This window comes from Vicia villosa, unplaced genomic scaffold, assembly GCF_029867415.1.
Source record: "Vicia villosa cultivar HV-30 ecotype Madison, WI unplaced genomic scaffold, Vvil1.0 ctg.000402F_1_1, whole genome shotgun sequence".
Lineage (NCBI taxonomy): Eukaryota > Viridiplantae > Streptophyta > Magnoliopsida > Fabales > Fabaceae > Vicia > Vicia villosa.
Window position 1 is genome coordinate 44443 of NW_026705181.1, and position 15840 is coordinate 60282.

At 31.8% G+C, this 15840-nt stretch overlaps 4 protein-coding genes across 6 annotated transcripts; 1 reads left to right on the forward strand and 3 right to left on the reverse strand.

The window, feature by feature from the left end:
• Window positions 1-2374: 2374 nt before the first annotated feature.
• LOC131627794 (F-box/kelch-repeat protein At3g23880-like) lies at window positions 2375-4608 on the reverse strand. Of its 2 annotated transcripts, XR_009291565.1 has the most exons (3): window positions 3858-4608; window positions 3290-3439; window positions 2511-2649 (listed from the first exon to the last, which is right to left on the reverse strand). XR_009291565.1 is itself a non-coding variant. In XM_058898650.1 (2 exons), the coding sequence occupies exons 1-2, from the start codon at window positions 4567-4569 to the stop codon at window positions 2522-2524; spliced, it is 840 nt and encodes a 279-aa protein (XP_058754633.1). In that variant the 5' UTR covers window positions 4570-4608; the 3' UTR covers window positions 2375-2521. The 2 variants fall into 2 exon arrangements, 1 of the variants encoding a protein (XP_058754633.1); XM_058898650.1 differs by lacking the exon at window positions 3290-3439 and having other exon boundaries at window positions 2375-2649.
• A 1288-nt stretch (window positions 4609-5896) lies between these two features.
• On the forward strand, window positions 5897-8325 carry LOC131627774 (uncharacterized). The gene is made up of 9 exons (XM_058898631.1): window positions 5897-6022; window positions 6134-6228; window positions 6453-6545; window positions 6649-6776; window positions 6870-6960; window positions 7034-7190; window positions 7534-7653; window positions 7735-7806; window positions 8173-8325. Exons 1-9 carry the CDS (start codon window positions 5897-5899, stop codon window positions 8323-8325), a joined length of 1035 nt encoding a protein of 344 aa, XP_058754614.1.
• A 1952-nt stretch (window positions 8326-10277) lies between these two features.
• LOC131627776 (uncharacterized) lies at window positions 10278-11087 on the reverse strand. Its single transcript, XM_058898632.1, has 2 exons — window positions 10545-11087; window positions 10278-10499 (listed from the first exon to the last, which is right to left on the reverse strand). Exons 1-2 carry the CDS (start codon window positions 11085-11087, stop codon window positions 10278-10280), a joined length of 765 nt encoding a protein of 254 aa, XP_058754615.1.
• A 2027-nt stretch (window positions 11088-13114) lies between these two features.
• LOC131627796 (F-box/kelch-repeat protein At3g23880-like) lies at window positions 13115-15395 on the reverse strand. 2 transcript variants are annotated; one of them, XM_058898652.1, is made up of 2 exons: window positions 14116-15395; window positions 13115-13972 (listed from the first exon to the last, which is right to left on the reverse strand). In XM_058898652.1, the coding sequence occupies exon 1, from the start codon at window positions 15369-15371 to the stop codon at window positions 14118-14120; it is 1254 nt and encodes a 417-aa protein (XP_058754635.1). In that variant the 5' UTR covers window positions 15372-15395; the 3' UTR covers window positions 13115-13972; window positions 14116-14117. The 2 variants fall into 2 exon arrangements, with proteins under 2 accessions (XP_058754635.1, XP_058754634.1); XM_058898651.1 differs by having other exon boundaries at window positions 13117-13927.
• Window positions 15396-15840: the final 445 nt, after the last annotated feature.

Here is a 15840-nt window from a genome sequence, read left to right on the forward strand (position 1 = left end):
CAAATCTGCTTGACAAGCTTGCACACTGAGTCCCCCATAGTCTTCCACAGTTTTTGATAAAAATCTGCAGGAAAGCCATCCGGGCCCGATGCTTTCCAAGGCTTCATTGAAAACAATGATTTCCTCACTTCAGCTCCTCAACTTGACCTACCATTTTGTTAATATCATCAATATGCATGGATGGGAAGGTAATAGATCTAGTAAACCACTCCCTCCATCCAACGCCAATTTCAGACAGCTTCTTGTAATACTCATTGACATGATTTCTAAGCTCTTTTTCCTCTTCAATCCATTCTCCTTGATCAGACTTCAGCATTAGAATTTTGTTTTGTCTTCTCCAAAAAACTGTTTTCATATGATAATAGGGCGTGTTTCGTTCCCCATCAGCCAACCATCTTGTATGAAATCTTTGGAACCACATCAACTATTCTTTTCGTAAAATATCACTACATTGTTTCTGCAGCTTCATCTCAAGTCTCCTCAATCCCTCCACATTGTCTCTCCTTTAATCTGTAAGCTACGTTGCACTCCTTGCAGTCTGATCAGTAGCTCCTTCTTTTTATTCAAAACCTGATCAATGAAACTATCCTTCCAGATTTCTATATCCTTTCGAATTGCATTCAAATTGGCCTCGATACTTGCATCATTCTTCCAATTCTTATCTATCACCTCATGATAGTCTTTTCCCATAATCCAAGCACTTTCAAAATGGAAACGCTTTTGAAATTTTCCATTGTTACCTTTATTCAAACAGTTGTCATCAGATTATTTAAACGTGGCAATGTCTAACGTATAGCCGCCCCATTTTCATCTCAATTGATGTGACTATGACTAGAGTTAACCTTTAGATATTGTTGGTATTCCTCCACAAAATTTATATGAAAAATACTAGAATTTACAATTTGTCAACAAAAAAAATCACACAAGTTACAAAATTTGTTATACTCTTAAAAAAAAAAGTTAGTTACTGATAAAGTAAATAAACAAAAAATTATAAATATGATAGTGTAAGTAAAGACCAAATTAGGGTTAACCTTAACATGTGTTTGGCACATGATACATGTGTGGGTCATTCTTTTTACTATAGTAGTGATAAATGATAAATGAAAAGTTGCTTACAAAGTTGACACAAACTGACATAAACAATTAAATGCCTATCATTGGGTTTATAATATGAGAGTACATAAAAATTAGTGTAAAAGTAATCTCAGTTTTGACATCATGTCAAAGAATATATTACTAAGTCCCTCTCTAGGTCATTTTTAGTCATCCAAAATCGATGCGAAGAAACACTCATGAAACAATGTTGAAATGAGTTTAAAGTTACAAAGGGAATGTAGTAGCAGCTAGTTCAGGTCAAAACTGAAGATTCAATTTCTGAAATAGTAGTTGCCATAATTACACAATGATGATAGGGATTCGAGGTCTTGTTTTTTCTAGACCAAACAATTTCTACTTATAATTATATATCTGGTGAATTAGAAATACTAATAATAATAATAGACGAAGAAGTCAAATTTGATGTGGGTATCAAACACAAGCATAAATGAAAAAACAAAATTTACAACACATATCGTATCAAAGAAAACCACCTTAGCTACACTTTCTTTTTCGATAGAAAAATAGACTTCTTCAACAAATATAAACCTGCTTATGTAAGATATGTATGATGGCACGCCTGTACATTACTCTTGCCATGACAACCTCAAATTCATCACAATAATAATAATTATAATGGCAAATAAATTTGTTGTGAGGTGGAAGCATTCATATTGGGTCAAATACTCACCTAAAGGTCAAAGACTCATCCAAACAAGTGAGAGAGACACCACATATTCACCAAAAACTTTAAGGTGATAGATATATGGATTCTCTCACTTATAAAGTGCTCAACCTTCACTTTTCTAAACAATGTGAGACTTAGAACTCACACTTGTTTGTTCACACAACGCAAACAACTTGTTTCTCAACAATCTCGTGCTCAAGTGTCAGTTCATCCATTATGCTCCCTCTCAAGCAAGAGCTCTTTCATCCGCATGCTTGTACCGCCATTGAAAGACACCTTTATTTCATCATGGGCACTTCAACGGAGCATACCTCCTTACCACCATGTCAAGAAGACACAAGTAACGGGTCGCTTATTCGAACCAGGTTCTGATACCACTAATGGATCATCAATGAACACTCGGAATCTAGGAAAATGACTAATAACCACATTCCCTTATATGTCTATCCCACAAACAAAGCATATGCTTATTGTCATATTTTAAAATAGAACGAACTCAAACTATAATAAGGTATTAAAATGAAGGATATAAGAGTTATGAATATTTTAAAAGGGAAACATATGTTTTCCTTAAATTTAAAACTGAAGAAATTACACGCACAAGTAATTCCAACTCAGCCAACAGAAGTCTACATCATTTCAATGAAATATGAGTTGCCTTTTACACTCATATGGAAAGTAATACTAGAAATTGTTCTGACAATAGGTAAAAAAATACATTTGTTGCACTTGATGTCAAAACAGGTCAAATTTTTCAGGCCCAGATACAAAACTCTTATCTAACTCAAACCATTTTCTTCTGAATTCTTTCTCCCCCGACACTGCCTTAACTCTTGTTCTCGAAGCTCTGAATTCCCCCGACACTGCCAGATATAAAAATTATCATTTTATTTGTTAAACATAAATTGATGTAAAATAATATAATCACATACCTACAATTATACGTAAAAATTTATAATATTGAACAAAAATACTGAAATACAAATACTCACTGAAATGTTAGTTTTACACTACATTGAGTTCAGTTATGTATGTATGTTACAAGAAAGTGAGCAAAGAAAAGTGGGTTAGCAATAAGAAAATAAGCTCCATAGAGTTATAAAGGGAAAAAAAGCTTAGCGAGAGATAATGCAATTTAAAGCAACCTGCCTGCAGAATAGCAGATTACAGATTTTTTAATACCTATATGTGATTAACTGATTACTAGTTACAATTCATTCTATAAAACTAAATCCTATTCAGCTAAGATATTTTTCAATACCTCCCCTGAATATCATATGAAATCTGTTATTTTCCTTGTATCAAATCTGCACTTAATGTTGTTTTGAAAAAAACTATTTAGACATGTCAATGCAATTTGTTGATAGCAATAAGATATTCATTCAAAAAATACAATCAATCGAAACAATCATAAAAAACACATTCACACAATCTATAATTATGAAAACTACAAATACAACTTAACATTAGTATCAACATGTAAACCATGGAAGAGGAACTTACACTCCTGAAACTAAGCTTTCAAAATAGCCATTGGCAGAGCATGAGACAGAATCGTACGTTTGGCCATCAGTAACTGTTTTCCTTACATTAATGTTTGTTCGCACTACATTATTATTTCTCCAATTATAAATAATATCTGGGTATTCTTGACTGCAATCAAGTACCAAAGTATCACCATCCTTGGACAGAAACAGCGGAACGAAATTTAAATGATACTTTATATATTCGTCACTATAGTCATAATCAATTTGAAGACTGTAATAACTAATTTTAAGGAATTGAATCCAAGAATCATCAACTCCGAAATTTTCCATCTTCCATATAACAAAATCTGTTTGCTTGTAACAATAAGAAAAACAGAGACAATCCCCCAACACACTAACAGTTGGCTGTGCAGGAGGAACCTCGTCAAAATCACGAGGTAATAAATATTGATTGTATGTTTCAGTTCTTAAATCAAGTGAAACAATAACAAATTGCTCAACATTAATATTCTTATAATCATCACCTATATACCAAAGTTTATCACGAATAGCTAACCAATTAATAGTGCTTTTGAGATACATACCATTATAACCGCTGTCCATAGATAAGTCTGAACCCATGGGTTCAACTGGGAAACTTTCAATTTTTCTCCAAACATTATCAGCCAAACTCAGAATTCTCACATTGCTTCTCATTTCAGGTTCCTTGAATTCTGAGGCAACTACCTTGTAAGTGTCGGTAGATTCATCCCAGCCAAATGTGTATTTATAACGGCGATCATAGGCGAAAATATCTAGTGGATTGCGAAATTCGCGAACACACCCAAATTTTGGGGATGTTGTCCTAGTGGCTGGGTTCCACAATCGAAGCCAGTGGTCTTTATACTCACGGATCAAGTAGTCGCCAGCTAAACAGATCAATCCATTGCAAGAACCAACTATACGAGAGCATCCTTTGTCTTCTACCAGCTGATAAGAGTCGACAGAAAGGTTGAAGGACGGATTGTCAACCAAACTGCTAATGGAATAGGGAATGACACCCCACTCATGCTCGCATTCATCATCACTTCCATATGGTGACTCGCCTCGGATATGTTTTGAATGACCGGTAATTAAAATGAATTGGGCATTTCGCTTTGCTGATCTTTTGAGATGCAATTTCACAAAGGTGGGATCTGAAATCAGAGCGTCCCAGAATTTGCTAACGCACCTGAATCGCAAAATAGATTTAACATTAAGAACAGATAACACCTCGGTGATGAGATCCTGAGGGAAGAACAATGGAGATGGATACATGATTGTAAATTCTATTGGGAATCTTCGAGTGCTTCTGGTTATTATTTTTATGAAATATTTTTACTATTATTATTTAGAAAAAAAGGAATATGCAATGTAAAAGTTTTATTGTATAAGTCAGATTGAAAATTTTAAAAAACTTTGTATGATATGATAGAAGTTATATTAATTTGCATGAAAATTACAGTGTCTGCTTATATATAATCATTAAACTCAATTATTTATAATGTAGACAAGTTTGTTATTATATAATTTGGTCCAAAAAAATCAAAATAAAATACTATTTAAAGTTTTATACATTTATAAAGTTTCTATATTTTACAAATAATTTAATTATAAAATATTGTTCAGTCAAAAAAGTTAAAAATGATAAATTTTTAATCTTTAAAAAAAATATAATTAAATTACTTAGAAAAAAGATTATACTTGCTTTAGATAAATAATTATGAATTCTTTTGTCAGAAATTAACTTGAAAAGGACAAAATGAGATAGAGATTAATTGTTATCCAGCTTATAAAAAGTTTTATACTATCAATCTATCACAATCATTCATGATTACTTTATATATAATTAAAATAAAAGTTAAATATAATTTAAAAAGAAAAAAGGATATGCACTGAAGTGTAAAATATTTTTACACCGTCAACCAATCACATTCATGTATTCAATTAAAATACAATTTTAATTAAAAAAAATTATGAATAAAGTTAATTTACACTGTCAGTACACTACTTTTAAACTCTAATTTAAAATCTATCGATTTATTATCAATGTAAAAATATTTTATACCATAAATATATTTCAATTAAATTCAATGAAATAATTGAAATAAAATTAAAAACTAATTTATAACGTTATACTAGAAAAACACATTCTTTATTTATCATATCAATTAGCACAAATAATTATAAGTAATATTTTTTATTATTAATTTTTATAATTATTATATTTTTTTATTATGTTTAATTTTTTTTATGAAGGGAAATTCAAGCCTAATCATTTTGAAAATCTATCATATAAGAAAAGTCTAACTTTTTCTGATCATATGGCAATGCCACATCAGCACCTCACTCTCACAATATTCCACATCATTCCCTACTGATTGTGTGTTGCGCCAGTTTTAAGGTTGCAACATTAAACCTCTCAAACTCTCATCATGTTGCAGTTACAGATTCTTTACTCTCTCTACCCATCCACTTTCCAAACCGCTTACAACAACAATGGTCTCATATAATGCCTTTCATATTTATCAATAATCATTCTTCTTCTTTCGATGTTTTCTAACTTCTGCGGTTATATTTCAGTGTGCTATGAAATTGCATGACCATGGCTAGGCATGTTGAAAGATTAGCAGCCATCAACGATGGAGAAGAGCTTTGGAAGATTGCTGTTAGGATTCACCTCATATGGAATGTTGTGTCTAACAACAAGGAACATTTTGAAATGATCTTTGTTGATAATCGGTAATTGGCCTGTTTATGATTTGGCATGTTTATGATTTATGTATGATTTTCCCTATGTTGTGTACCATATAATTTGAAACTTTTTTGGTTTGTGTCACAGGGTGATGATATTCATGTTGTTGTTCCAGCATCGCATGTGTCGGTGTTCAACAAAAAATGCCTATTAGGTCATACCTATATTGTATCAAATTTAAGGTAGTGCCGAATGATCTGGCCTTCAAGGCATCATGACACAAACATATGGTAGAGTTTACTGTTGGAACGTCTTTCGTTGATGAAGACAAACATGAGATACCCCCGAAGCCGGTTGTTTTTACAAGTTTTTTAGACATCATAACAGGGAAGTTTGTCAAAGATGTCATGTTTGGTAAATATACTTTTTTGCTGTTTCTTTTGTGGATTTTTTCATGGTTTTTTAGTCCTGTGAAATTAACATATTTATATCAGATGTCATTGGAATGGTGGACAATATTGGTTATGCACAGACTGATCTGGTGCAAAGAAACAGCAAAGTAATATGGTGTTGCGTGACCACGGGTTTGTTCTTCAAATTCTTAACTCTCTCCTATAGTAGAATCATGTATTATATCCTAATGTTTTGTGATTATGGTTTAGCAACAACATGTTGAACTGTACTATTTGGGAATCATATGCGGACCAGTTCATCAGGTTTAACAAATATAGGGTTGATGCACCAGTTCCTACAAATGCATTGCTTCAGTATGCCAAAATGATGGAAGAAGGTTACTTCATCACTTATGTAAATCATTTTAAATTAATAGGAGAAATACGAATTCTGTTAAAAATCACTGACAAAGTCTAATTTATTTGTGCAGGAAAGTTTCTTTTGTCCGTGACAAACACCTATAATGTCACCCTTTTATGTGTTGATGCTGATTTCCCTCTCATGAAAGACTTTATAGAGAAGTATGTTGTTATTATTATTCGTTATGTTTCATTGCTTTATTTAGAGCTTTGCTAATTTTGTCACTTTCTGTAGAATGTCTAAGGAAAGCAGGGTAACTCTATCTGATCAACTCGGATCAAATTCGCAACTATCCTCACAGAATTCTGAAAATTCTCAGCTTACTCCCGTGCAAAAATTGTTGTCGAAGGTTGTGGTTTTACCGATTGCTGAGATAATTCAACTTAAGGATGTATGTCTTACTATTGTTTCATATTATATTTATAACCTCACCATTTGTGGTGATAATCTCTTATATAATCATCTCTTTGTCCAGATTACATTTTGTGCTACTATCACTACAATAAAATTATTGATCACGTCTCCATTCGGATGGTGCTATCGTGCTTGCCATATGGGTCAATATACAACACGTGGTGACAAACCCCCATTTGAGTGTGAAACCGGTCATGAAACCCTGGATGAAATCTATAGGTTTTAGTTGTTGCCATCTAATCTATGTTGTTACCGTCATGTTTATAACAGTCTTCGTGTTGTGTCTACTTTAATGGAATAATTTCTTATGATGATTCAAGTATAAGATTGAGATTGAGGTTACACATGGCGGTCAAAGTTGCAATTTTGTGTTTTGGAACAGAGAAAGTGAAATGCTCTTGGGTTTATCTACATCTCAACTTCGTAATACTATGATCGAGGTTATATATTTATTATGATCACGGAATAGAATGTACTTTCCCATACTATGCGTACATTAATGCCGCCACTTCTTTATATAGTGTGGAATTACTGATCCATTGGACTTCCCATTAGCACTTGATCAGATGTTTAAGTTGGAAATGGCTATTAAGGTTAAGTGGCATCCACGCTGGAAGAACTGTTCAGTCGTTATGATTATAAAAAATGACCCTATTATCCAACAACTTAAGGAAAAGTGGGAACAAATAAGGTACACTCTTATAAATTGTCATTCATTTTATATAAGATTTAATGCTATTATAATGAACCTATCGACTGATGTTCTTTTTGTTTTTTTAATTGCAAAGGAACCTACTCCAATCCAAATTATAATATCATAGCCTCTGGAGGTATAAACTTCAAACTGTGTACGCCTTTTTTTTTTGGTTTTCTACCAGTATATTATATTGTATCATGTTCCACATTTACTTCCTTACATTTGTATCGATAATCCTGAATTTTATTCTTCTATCCTTCAGGACCTGGAAATTACTTCTGAGCACAAACCTGATGCTGTCGCACCTGCTGGTAAAAGGCATTTTCCTGGTGCATCAAGTGAATCCACTACTTTGGAAGGATTATGTGATGGAGAAATTTCATCAAATAAGCTCAAGAAGATAATTAAATCATAGAAGAATGATTAGATTTGTTGTTAGTTTAGTGTGTGTTTTGCTTATGTCTTTCGATGGAAAAATAGACTTTTTCAACAAATATACACCTGTTTATGTAAGATTTGTATGGATGGCATGCCTGTACATTACTCATGCCATGACAACCTCAAATTCATCACAATAATAATTATTCTGATGGCAGAAAAATAATGGCAAATATATTTGTTGTGAGGTGGAAGCATTCATATTGGGCCAAATGCTCACCTAAAAGTCAAAGACTCACCCAAACAAATGAGAGAGACACCACATATTCATCCAAAACTTTAAAGTAGTGGGTATATGGATTCTCTCACTTATAAAGTGTTAAACCTTCACTTTTCTAAACAATGTGTGACTTAGAACTTACACTTGTTTTTTTAGACAACGCAAACTTGTTTCTCAACAATCTCGTGCTCAAGTGTGAGTCCATCCATTATGCTCCCCCCTCAAGCAAGAGCACTTTCATCCACATGCTTGTACCGCTATTGAAAGACACCTTTATTTCATCATGGACACTTCAATGGAACACACCTCTTAACCACCATGTCAATAAGACTTTTGACACAAGTAACTGGTCGCTTATTCGAACCGGATTCTAATACTACTGATGGTCATCAGTAAACACTCGAAATCTATGAGACTGACTAATAACCACATTCCCATATATGTCTATCCCACAAAAAAACATATGCTTATTGTCATATTTTAAAATAGAACGAACTCAAACTATAATAAGGTATTAAAATGAAGGATATAAGAGTTACAAATCAACTACCTAACTAAGATTATAATATACTTATTAACTCCCTTAATTTCCCTTTTGCTTTGTTAAATCTGCATTAACATATACCCATTTTGGTAATTTGCTAAATCAAAACTCTATTAGACCAATCAAATGTACCCATTATTCCAAGTGGCACCCTTTTCTCAATTTTGCTATTGTTTATTTGCTAACAATAATTAAACCATTGGGTAATGCAATAGTTTGATAAACCAATCAAATGTACTCCAATTTTTTGTTCTCTCTCTCCGTTTTTGTCTTCTCTCACCCTCTTTATATGTTCCTCCAACCCTAAACTTTCCGTCATCTCCTCAAACCCTAAATCCGTCGTTTCTCCTTCCTTTCTCGTCTCCGTTTCTCCTTCCTCTGCTACTCTGAAAAGGTATGTGTTTCCCTCTTCTATTGTTCTTTCTTTTCTGTTTTCTTATTCTTGTATTCATAACAGATTTGGTTCATAACCTGGAATTTTCGTAGGGTTCCGGCAAAATATGTGGCGGAGGAGGGATGGTTATTTCACAGGATATCCTTTCCTCTTCATTTTAATTTCATATACAACTTCCTCCTTATTTCTTACTCTTTTTGTTTTGAATTGGGGTGGGAAAGATAGTGAAGTTGAATATGTTTTGGAGATACTAATAATTTTTTGTTTTATTTGCTTCAGTTCGTTAGAAAGAAAAAGATTTTGTCAACATTGATTTATATGGTAAGCATATTCTTTATTATTATTTCAATATTTTCTTGACATAATTTAATTTATGATGATATAATAGTTGATGCCATCATAAATGTGAAGTCACTATACAGGATCAAGAGAAACTGGCAACGAGATCCTTGTTCTTCTATGATGTTTTCAGTGGTTTATTTGGACGGAGAAGGAGGAATAAAAGTGTGTTGTAGTAGGTGGTTTTACAGTGTATTGGAGAATGGGTCAAGCAGTTCGATGTGAGAAGAAGCAACAAGAGAGAGACGGTAAGGGCGACCGGTACGGGTTAGAGTCATACAAAATGTCGTTCCACCACATTCTTTTCTATGCTGCATCTATTTGCTTTGCTATTAGAGCACTTGGTAATTCATTCCAATCTATAATATACAACATATCATTACTCTTTCTTTGTTTGTTCAAAACCTTTTCTTACAAACTATAAATCATTCATTAAGATATTCGAAGTTGTTCAATGAATAACCTACTGCAATCAAGTACCAAAGTATCACCATCCTTGGGCAGAAACAGCGGAACGAAATTTAAATGATACTTTATATATTCGTCACTATAGTCATAATCAATTTGAAGACTGTAATAACTAATTTTAAGGAATTGAATCCAAGAATCATCAACTCCGAAATTTTCTATCTTCCATATAACAAAATCTGTTTCCTAGTAACAATAAGAAAAACAGAGACAATCCCCCAACACACTAACAGTTGGCTGTGCAGGAGGCACCTCGTCAAAATCACGAGGTAATAAATATTGATTGCATGTTTCAGTTGTTAAATCAAGTGAAACAATAACAAATTGCTCAACATTAATATTCTTATAATCATCACCTATATACCAAAGTTTATCACGAATAGCTAACCAATTAATAGTGCTTTTGAGATACATACCAACATAATCGCTTTCAGAAGAATAGTCTGAATCCATGGGTTCAACTGAGAAACTTTCAATTTTTCTCCAAACATTATCAGCCAAACTCAGAATTCTCGCATTGCTTCTCATTTCAGGTTCCTTGAATTCTGAGGCAACTACCTTGTAAGTGTCAGTAAATTCATCCCAACCAAATATGTATTTATAACGGTGATCATAGGCGAAAATATCTAGTGGATTGCGAAATTCACGAACACACCCAAATTTTGGGGATGTTGTCCTAGTGGCTGGGTTCCACAATCGAAGCCAGTGGTCTTTATACTCACGAATAAAGTAATCACCAGCCAAACAGATCAATCCATTGCAAGAACCAACCATACAAGAGCATCATTTGTCTTCCACCAGCTGATAAGAGTCGACAGAAAGGTTGAATGACGGATTATCAACCAAACTGCTAATGGAATAGGGAATGACACCGCATTCATGCTCGCTCTCATCATCACTTCCATAGGGTGACTCCCTTGGGATATGTTTGGTATGACCGGTAATTAGAATGAATTGAGGATTTCACTTTGCTGATCTTTTGAAATGCAATTTCACGAAGGCGGGATCTGAAATGAGAGCGTCCCAAAATTTGTTAACGCACCTGAATCGCAAAATAGATTTAACATTAAGAACTGATAACACCTCGGTGATGAGATCCTGAGGGAAGAACAATGGAGATGGATACATGATTGTAAATTCTATTGGGAATCTTCAAGTGTTTATAAGTTTTTTCTTTTTATGAAATATTTTTACTATTATTATTTATAATAATGAATTCAATGTAAAAAAGTTTTGCGCTTATATCCAAGAGAATATATCATTCTGTCATGTTATTTCATTAATTTAAAAAAAATACTAGGACTTGGTAGGAATAGGATACATGGTCGTGAAAGGTTTACACTCTCATTCTTGTCTTTTCTCATTTATTATATACACAAGTTTGTTATTATATAAATTTTAGAGCTTAAATGTAATGCAGTTTTACACTGTCAGTGTATCACAACCCTTAAAAATAAATACTCTAAATGTTATTTAAATAAAAAAAATCAAACATTTATAAAAGTTAATGGTTTGGATTTCACTGACAGTGTAAAACTACTTTACATTGTCGTTGTATTTCCATTAAATCCTAAATTTTATGCTATTTTATTTTAATTATAATTCGGTCTCAAAAATATCAAAATAAAATACTATTTAAAATTGGATTAAATATGTTTTTTTTTTTTAAAATTACCAAATTTTATTTTTTGTCTCTTTAAACATATTTAATTCTTTAATATATATATATATATATATATATATATATATATATATATATATATATATATATATATATATATATATATATATATATATATATATGTATAGGGGATGTATCAAGTAGGAGAAATTTTTAAATAAGAGATAAGAGCATCCAATCCTAACCATTGGATTAATCAAGAGAGAGAAATTAAATTATTTATTAAAATATTAATATAATTATTTTTTCTCTCTCTTGATTAATCAAATGGTTAGCATTGAATGCTCTTATCTCTTATTTAAAAACCCTCCTACTTGATACATTCCCTATATATATATATATATATATATATATATATATATATATATATATATATATATATATATATATATATATATATATATATATATATATATATATATATATATATATATATATATATATATATATATATATATATATACATATATATATTTATATTTATAAAGTTTCTATATTTTACTAATAATTTAATTATAAAATATTGTTCAGTCAAAAAAGTTACAAATTATAAATTTTTAATCTTTAAAAAATATAATTAATTTACTTTAAAAAAAATTATATTTACTTAAGATAAATATTTATGAGATAGAGATTAGTTGTTATGTTTGGTGGTATAAAAAGTTTTACACTATCAATTTATCACAACTATTCCTTATACTTACTTTATATATAATTAAAATAAAAATCAAATATAATTTAACAATTTAATAGTTACGATTCATTTTCCGTGTAAAAATATTTTATACTATCGATTATATTTCAATTAAACTCAATAAAATAAACGAACTAGAGTTAAGAACTAATTTATAACATTATTTAATTAATAGACTAAAGGGGAAACATGTCAAACCAACGTCAACAACTTAGTTTTTCTTTGTTGTTATACGTAAACTTTTATTTTTATTTTTTAAGTTTTAAAAAGTGTAAAATTTCTAGAATTCCAACTAATTTCAAAATTTTAAATATAATTTCAATTTTAATAAATAATATTACTGAACTTGACATTAATCATGATTTTATGATCTACCAAGTTTAGTCCTTCGTAAACGATAAACATATAAAACATTGATTTTTCCGTTAGACTCTTTGAATGTTTAAATACTATAAATCCATTGAATGTTTAAATAGTATAAATTCATTGTACGTTCATATTATACTTAGGGATGGCAAACGAGCATGTCCGCCCTTTTAGGCGTGCCCGGTAAAAGCTTGCAAAAAAACAGGGTGATGCGGTTATAGTGGAGGATGCCAGCCTAAAACCTAAGTTCACCCTGCAAAGATTGAAGGCAGGGCGGAGAAAGCCCGCGGACAATGCACCTTTTAAGTTTAAAAACACAAAAATTTATGTAAATGATCATGCTCACAAAAGTCCGCAAAAAAAACGGGGCGGGACGGACACATTATAGGATGAGGGTTGAAATCCTTGGCTCGCCCGTACTAAAGTGTGGGCAAAACAGACATGTCTAACGGGCCGGACCCGTTTTGTCGCTCTTAATCTTATAGCACACTTAATTATCTGATGTATCAGAGGAACATGCTGAATTGAACACTGGTTAGTACATAAGTGAATTAAAAATACTAACAAGAATAAATGAAAGTGTCAATTGTGGTGTGGATATTAACCACAATAATTAATACATAATAACTAAAAATGTAGAATTCCTTCTACAATTGCTACAAGTCAATAACAGTTATGCGTTTTTCTCACCAAGGCTTAAACATAAACGAAAAAGTAATAAACATTGCAATGCAGTAATTTTAAAATCCTAACTAATTCAAATCACATTCCTTTGAATTCATCCTCCTTAGACAGACACTGAATTAGCTGCTCTTCTTCTAAGCTTTTAATTTCCACATTGTCTTAGTTGTTGTTGGCAGTCCTTCTAATTCTCTGCAATCCCACACATGAAGTTAAGGAATATAGTACTGTCGTTTGCTGATACAGAATAAATAATCATTCAAAAATACAATCAACCTCACAAATAATAAAAGTAAGCACTTACAAAATTGATACATATGCAAACAACATATATAAATTAACATAAATTCAAACATGAAAACTATGCAAGAGGAACTTACTTTCATAAAACTGAAACTAAGCTTTCAAAATATTCCTCGTCTGTGCACCTGGCCCTATACATAGTTGTATCATCATTAATTGTTCTACTTGCAGTAATTTCTATTTGCTCCACTCTATTATCTCTCCAACTATAAATAATCTCTTGAGAATTTAAACTGCTTGTTAGAATCAATGAATCACCGTCTTTAGAAAGGAATAACGGCTTCAATTGATAATGATATTTTATGTAATTGTCACTATAGTCATAATCAATTTGAAGATTGTGATAACTAATTTTAAAGAATTGAGCCCAAGAATCTTCGGCTCCAAATTTCTCCATCTTCCATATAACAAAATAAGGTTCCTCGTTATGATAAGAAAAACAAAGATAGCCCCCCAACACACTAACAATTGGCTCTGAAGGAGGAACCTCTTTGAAATCACGAGGCAATAAATACTTATTGCAAGTCTCGGTTCTCAAATCAAGGGAAGTGATAAAACATTGTTCAGCGGTAATATCCTTATAATTATAGCGAAGTTTATTTTGAATAGCAAACCAGTTAATAGTGCTTTTGAGATACACACCAGATTCCAAAACTGAGCCCAAATTCAAAGGATCAACAGGAAAACTTCCAATATCTCTCCAAACAGAATCACCAAAAGTTAGAATTCTGACCTTACTTTTTAGTTCACGTTTATTATAACATGAGGCCACTACCTTATAAGTTCCTGTAGAATCATCAAAACCGAAGTTGAATTGGTAATAGCCATCATCAGCGAGAGTATTGACAAATAAGCGTAAGAATCCGAATTTCGGAGACGTTGTCTTGGTGGCTGGGTTCCATAATCGAAACCAACACTCATAATACTCACGGGTGATGGAGTTACCCTCTAAACATATCAATCCATTGCACGATCCAATTAAACGGTAATTTAAGTTTTTCACCAAGTAATAAGGATCAATTTCAAGGGAAAAAGAGGGATTATCGATTAAACTGCATAAAGAATAGGGAATGAAAGCTTCATCAACGTCATAATCATCGTCACTGCCATAGGGGGACTCACCTGGGATGTGTAGGTAGTGATCGGCCATTAGTATGAATTGCGGATTTCGTGCTGCTGATCTCTTGAGATGAAGTTTTACAAAATTGGGATCGGAAACGAGATTATCGTAATACTTGCTAACGCATCTGAATCGCAGAATAGATTTCACGGGAAGAGCGGATAAGATCTCGCTAACTAGATCGATGGGGAAAAACTTAGGTGATAGAGCCATGTTTGTCTAACGTGAATTTTAATGTTTAATTAATATTGTGAATTTTAATGTAATATAGAGAATTTGGTAATCATATAAAATTCATTGTATTTTACTTTAATTATTTATCATTGAAAATATATTGTCTGGTCAATAAAATATATAATTATTATTCTTATTATATATATGTTACTAATAATTTAAATAAAGAATTTTGTCTGTAAAATTCTTATTAAAAAAATTGTATTGCAAATAAAGAAGCTTTTCTGAAAATGTTTTATAATTTGTGTCATACCCCAATTTTTGACCTAAGATACCACCTCATATCATTTGCATATGCATCATTTGCATCTCTAACAAATTGCATAGTTTGTGTTTGTTACTTGTGACTCAACAGGATTTAAACAAGAAATCACTCATCAGTACAAGCAACAATCAATTAGGGTTTTGTTCCCCCTTCATTTCAAATAAATCATCTTCATCAACAATC